This window comes from Crocodylus porosus, unplaced genomic scaffold (assembly GCF_001723895.1).
Source record: "Crocodylus porosus isolate Cpor-Errol unplaced genomic scaffold, CroPor_comp1, whole genome shotgun sequence".
Classification (NCBI taxonomy): domain Eukaryota; kingdom Metazoa; phylum Chordata; order Crocodylia; family Crocodylidae; genus Crocodylus; species Crocodylus porosus.
In genome coordinates, this window is record NW_017728928.1 from 1229316 (window position 1) to 1235704 (window position 6389).

Consider the following 6389-nt stretch of genomic DNA (forward strand, 5'->3'; position numbering starts at 1 on the left):
ACAGAACTAATAAGGAAGATGCTCGTACTTGCAGTCACAGTTTCCAGAGGTGGGTCTGACAGCAGGGGGACTGTCTCCAGCAAAAGCAGCTCTGGTATTTTTAGCACTTTCCACCTCGCCCTCTCAGACAGCTGTAGAAAGGGCACCCGCAGCCATGTACAAAGTTATGCTCATGAACCTGCTGCCTATGGTACCATTTTCCAACATGCCACTCACTAGGCAAGGGTGAAAGAAGCATTCTAGTGATATCTGGCTTCAGGGGACTGGGGCTTTAGCTCATCCTGAATCAACAAGTTAGTTCAGCATCACTGAAGCAAATAGAGTGTGGGCAGAAAAGATAATGAGGTCACTCCCTGTTGGCAACATGGGAGCAAAGAAGTCTGTTATAGTTTAACTACAGCAATGGGCAGCACCATGCACCCTTGGGATACAAGCTACCGTGGGCTACTCTGCTTAGCCCACAATTCTGCAAACTCATCCATCTGTCTTGTCAGTGGCCAGGGGCCTGAGAGAGCCAGCTGAATCCTTGAGGGTCCCAGAAACACCCCTCCGCATGTCACTTCCCCCTCATTCCTTGTGATCTCTGGCAAACACTTACTTGATTTTCAGTAGGTTCAGGGACTTGTTTTGTGATGCTGTAATCTCTCCGGTCCGGTTTCTGTTGGTGTATATGGAGAAGCCATTATTCCTGAAGCCAAATTCTTTGGCAACCTAGAAAACAGAGAGAATGAGATGAGTTAGAGCACTCACCTGCATGCACCTGTGGGGAAAAAATACCCAAGGCCTAGAACAGTTTTACTACAGAAGGCTGGATGAACTCATCCTCCCTTGGCATCCATGAGATGAGGAGGCAGCTGAAGAACGCAAGCCACAACTCAAGATTCTCAAGGAAGCAGTTACCAAAGGAGGAGCATTGCTCATAAAGAGGATGACCGAAATAAGTGAAACATGGACACATGATACAAGATCAGGCGTCTGTCCCATGTCAAAGGGGTATATCATTTGTTGCTATTCACTACCTTGAGGCTCTCCAATACTGCCCCACCAAGTCATCCTTCACCCATCTCCAACCCACTTCAACCCCATTTTGCTGATTCTCTTCCTCTCTTGGGATCCTTGTGCTCAATTTATCACCATTTCTGGCTGTGCCTTTTTTCATGCTGGGCCTCATGCTTGCAATAGCCTCTGCCTTCAGTTTACCAGACAATTTTCTTCTCATCCCTTAAATGGCTCAGTTCAAACCTACTTATCTTTTACCCTTACAGTGCTGACTTCAGGGCAACCATACACTCATTTGTTTCCAGGGCGGGGATTTTATCTTTTTAAGATCTAGCTGATGTGAAAATTCATCGAGAAATATCTCTGGGTGCTACCCCAGCTCCCAGGGGTATCCCTCCATTTGTGTATCCCTCCATTATTTTTATTAACTAATTCTCTCCCTTGTCATTTTTGTGAAAAAACATGCTTAAGACAGCAAGGAAGTGACATAGGTAACCCTACCAAAGGGACCCACAGATGAATACAAAGAGCAGAATGCTTACTCCAGCTGCCCTCACAAGGTAAAATGAGAGCTGGACAACTGGAAGGGATCAATCTAATATGCAGTAACACAGCCCTGCTAACGTAGAAACATGGCACTTGAAGATTCCAGGGCATTTCCACATTCCTGGCAGGTGAAGACTAGCACAAAAAGTCATAGGCGATGCACAAATCGAGACTCCTGCTTGTTCTCACATGATGAACATGAAATGCTAGCCAGCTGTATCACACAAGGATCAACAGATACCCAGCATAGAATTAACTCAACATGCTCATGCCATTTCATTATGGAGGCCTCCCCACCAGTCTGCCCCACACCTGGCTCACAAAATTGCTTTACGATCCTTCCTTGACCTCTTGCTCCTTCTCTCCAGAACCACACTGGAAGTGTCCACAGACCCTGAAACAAACTAGAAGGAAACAGCCAGCCCCCAATGAGTGCTCACTGGAGAAGGTAGTCACTTGGGGCAGAGAATTCTGTGTACGTTTCCCATTTTGCCAGCCACTGTCTGCCCTCTCAAGCCCATCATTTACATGGGCTTCATATGAAGCTCCATGTACAATGCAGTTCTTTTCTTTCTGCTGCATCTTTGGGTCTCCAGCTTACTTAGCAACACCAAATTCAGTGCTGGTGATGTGGCTGAATCCAGGTCATGCAGCGGTTGCATGCTCCTACCCATGTGCTTCTTGAGTGACAAGAGGAAAGAAAAGCAAGAACATGTCAATGCCATGGAGATTTGGGGAGGGGTTATTCTTCTGAGCCTGACCACCCACAGCAGGGCTTGCTCCTGGTTCTGCTCTGGGCAGGCATGCTGCAGCAATGCTGCTGAGGTTCCCCCAGCATCCAGTTACAACCCAGAGGCCAGACCTAATGGCCAGGGCGGCACTCAAACGCACTCAGCACAATGCACCAGGAGCACAAGGCAGCAAAGCTGTGAATGCAAAATGCGAGAATATGGCAACAGGAGGAAGACAAATCTTTAGCTGGCTTGGAATTAAGTCAACCCATTTTGCAACTCAATAGCTGGACGAGAGAAAAACCTTACTAAAACACTGTTGTTTAAAGAAAAACCCTGCAATTTCTGAAAGCTGCATAACGCACAGTAAAACCCTTCCAACGCTGAAGTACTGAAATGCAGACCCACAAAGCCTGGGAAGGCTTTGCTATTTTTGTATCAGAGTAAGCAGAAAACCTTAGGCTACCAAAACCCTGCATGATACCCTACCCCCTCCCATCCATACAAGAGCAAGTACAGTAGAGGCCTTGGTCTTTGCAGGGGACAACTGAATAAAGCAAATGGTGGAGATTCTAGGCCAAGACTGATCCATCATGTTCTCTTCAACGGAAAAGTCCAGCCCATAGTTTTTTAAAACCACGTTGCTCATCCTTACTCAACTTCATTTCCAAGCAATGGAAAATAACTGATTTTTTTTTAAGCTCTCATATCTCAAACACCTTTGCAGTCACTTCCTCACCAGAACTTTAGAAACAAAGTTCTCCTCGGGCAGAAACATGACACCTGGGAAGGATCAGACGGAGCATTTGAATTCATTAGCATAAATTAGGGGGGGGTGTCAAACTGGGATTTATAACAGGGGGCTGGTGTCAGTTTCAGTCAGCGGCGAGATTGTTTTACCTGAAGCATGCTGATCCACCCAGCCACCTACCCCAAATACATTATCCATTAGAGGAGGACTCTGTGAAGAACGACCCATACCCCAGAAAAACACCAGGGTCCCAGCGTGATGTCTGAGCTGGGCTATTCTCAGTGGAGAGCAGGGAGTTGCATGGAAGTAACAAAGGGCTGAAAGCCCACGTACCTTTTTCAGAAATGTGCCGACTGTTTCTCGCTTTGTGGCTGTGATGCGCTTCACTCCTTCTGGCGACTGGACACGGATTATCTGTTGAGACCAAGAAAGGAGAGCCTAGAATTACACCATGTAATGCCACAGGCTGCCTTGATTTTGCTTCTAAGCAAAAAGTTCCCAGCTTTTAATGACCTGAAAGGCAGAGTCAGGAGCAGGACAGCCTCTTGGGCAGCCATACCCTTTCTCTCTCATTAAAGTCAGTCTGTGGATGAGATTACAGGATTACAAGAAAGAGCTGATCCACTGTATCTACAGTGTGCGAACCAAGACTCCCACATAACGCGCGAACTGAATCACCCTAATTTGTACGGCTTTTCAAAAACAAGGCTGATAAAAGCTAAGGGGCAGAGAAGATCTCTGAGAAAGCAGCCAAACCAAACTATGAAATGAAACAAAAAATTCAGAGGATGATTCAAGGATGTATTTGGTAGCCGTGTTGGTCTGAGACAAAAAGAAATGCAAAACTCCGAACTCTTGGTTCAGGGATGATACCTTTTATTAGACCAACTAAGAAATTGCCAAAAAAATATCTTTTTCTGCAAGCTTTCAGGCACACATGCCCTTCCTTAGGGTCAGGGAAAATTCAACCGGGTAAAAAGTCCTCATAGGTAGAAAATAAATTTCTTTTTGCACAGACGAAGCTGAAGATGCAAGTTCGTTCCTCTGGGTGCTTTGAATCTTCAAGGATGCTTCAAAGCTTCTAGGAAACAATATATTCAAAGCCCAGTTCTTGTCCTGAGAGACCAGCTTCATTTGGGCACAGGACTAATGGGCACTTTCAACATCACTGCCTTACTGATAGTCGGCGTCTACTGCCAATAAAAAGATCAGGAGAATCAAGTCACTGAGACCTAAGGCATTATGGTCAGACATAAAGCAAAATGGTTAATAGGTTTTCCATGACAAGCCTTTAGCTGAAATGGGAAAGACGAGCAGTGAAGGCAGCTGCCTTAAGGAGAAGAAGCCAAAGGCGATTCTTTCCATAAAGGCAGCCTGGCTGGGGACCCACGGCATATTTGTCGGCATCTCTCTCGCTCCCTGGAAGTGAGAAAGTGGCAAAGGCTCCGACAGCACCTTGGAGTTGCTGCAATCCCACGCAGCAGGAGCACAAGCAGACAGGAGTCACTCCAGACGTCCAGGGCAGCAGGTGACATAACATGGAGGCTGTCAGGGCAGCAAGACACCATTCCCGCCCCCCATGGAGACCTGGATGTGCAAAGCGAGGGAAAGCAGCACACTAGAAACAGGAAGCCTTGGCCTTTCCCTTGGTCCTTCCCTTACAGCAGATTGCACAATGCAGGTAGAAACCAGCCTCATCAATATTACATTCAGGTGCAACTCACGGGCTGCAGGGATGACCCTGCCTTGCTCTGATATTTCTAAGCACAAGCAGGCACCAGGTGCATCCAGCATTCCCAGCGGGGAAAGCCCCTGCTCTGCATTTGTAGCTGAGACTAAGAATATTGAAACAAAGCTGTACTGAAACAGTCCTGCTTCCGGGGAGCCTTGGGACTATCGAGGAAGCTATTGGGAGCAACGAACACCCTGGAACCTTCTCCCAACCCCTGGCAAAGAGGATGCTGACTCTGCCCAATTCCCAGAGCCGCCCAGATCCAGCTAGCAGGAGGCCAGCTCTGACAGCTGGGTATTTCACCCCAGGGCACAGGCAGGCAGCATGGAGCCACACTGCTAAATCCCTGACTCATCGTCTTCTCCCATCAAACACAGACTGGCTTGGCTCTCTGGAGCCTGCTCCAGCCACCCCCAGCTCAGGATCACGTTCCCAGCGCCATCTCCACCTCTGACCTTAACGAATGGGAAGTGTGGAGGAGAGGGGAAAGGGGCTTGGGTTTAGAGGCCAAACCCCAGCTGAAGGCATTCTTCAGCTCTGCCAAGGGCAGATGATCCATAGGGTCCAGATTCATCCATTGTAAGGGGCTGGAAGCAAGATGTTCTCAGCCAGGCAGCTGCTGCCTCGCTGCAGGGATCCATAAGCCCCAGGCAGGTAAAATTCCTAAACAACACATCTCCAGCAAAGCCGAGGAGGCAATTCTTCTGCTCAGCGCCGGCAAGATCGCAGATGAAGGACTGTGTCCAGTTCAACACAGACGTGCACAAGGTTGAGAGAGTCCAGAGAAGAGCCACAAATACAATCAGAGTTGTACATAGCAAGACATATGAGGACAGGCTGAGGGACAGGGACTCTGCAGCCAGAGGACAAGACGGCTGAGAGGGGACCTGGTGGCAGCTGACCACTGTACTAGGAGAGGACATCAAGGGCTCAGCAAGCAACCGGTCCCCAGGGCATCCACGGGGAAAACCAGGAGCAACGGATACAAACTCCTGATTAGGCTCAGCATTAGGGAAAATTCCTTCATGGTCAGGGTGTCCAGACTGCAATAAGCAACCCACAGCGGTGGTACAATCACTGACCCTGGACATCTTCAAGAGGAGACTGGACTGTCACCTCGCCGGGGTCACTTGCCCCTCTGTTATCCTTCCTGCCCGGTGCCAGGCGCTGGACCGGACGGCCCCTTCCAGCTTCACAATACACAAACATCACTTATCAGCTCGAGGGAGACGCGACCCATCAGGATGGTGCGTTTCCAGGGTCGACTGAACAGAACCAGCTGGTTCAGTCCCTCCCCACCCCCCAACCCGCACAGCTCCGGAGCAGATGAATCCGTGTAAACCCTGCTGAGGTGAAACCGGTTTTGACCCTCCAGCCCCAGGGAGGCCCGGGTGGGAAGGCAGGAGGCTACCCCCGCCCCAGGGACCCTCGGGGACCTCCCGGGGATGGCAGAGTGTCCCACATTTTGAATGGGGGGAAGAAGGGCTTGGACTTGGCCCTCAGTCTGACCCTTGACCCCGACGGTTGGGGGTAACCCCCCCAAAGGTCAGCCCTGCTGCAGGGCCCTCCAATAGGTGGGGGCGGAAGCAGGCCCCTCCGACAAATCTGCTGCCTCATCTCCCCACCCCGC

At 49.5% G+C, this 6389-nt stretch overlaps 1 protein-coding gene across 1 annotated transcript in view; it reads right to left on the reverse strand.

Moving 5' to 3' along the window:
* The window catches only part of NPLOC4 (NPL4 homolog, ubiquitin recognition factor), a 36518-nt gene that overhangs the window by 29922 nt on the left and 207 nt on the right, over positions 1-6389 (reverse strand). The window contains exons 2-3 of the mRNA XM_019542792.1: positions 3361-3441; positions 599-711 (exon numbers count right to left, since the gene is read on the reverse strand). Coding sequence (XP_019398337.1) covers positions 599-711; positions 3361-3441 — 194 coding nt within the window. The remainder of the gene's footprint in view (positions 1-598; positions 712-3360; positions 3442-6389) is intronic.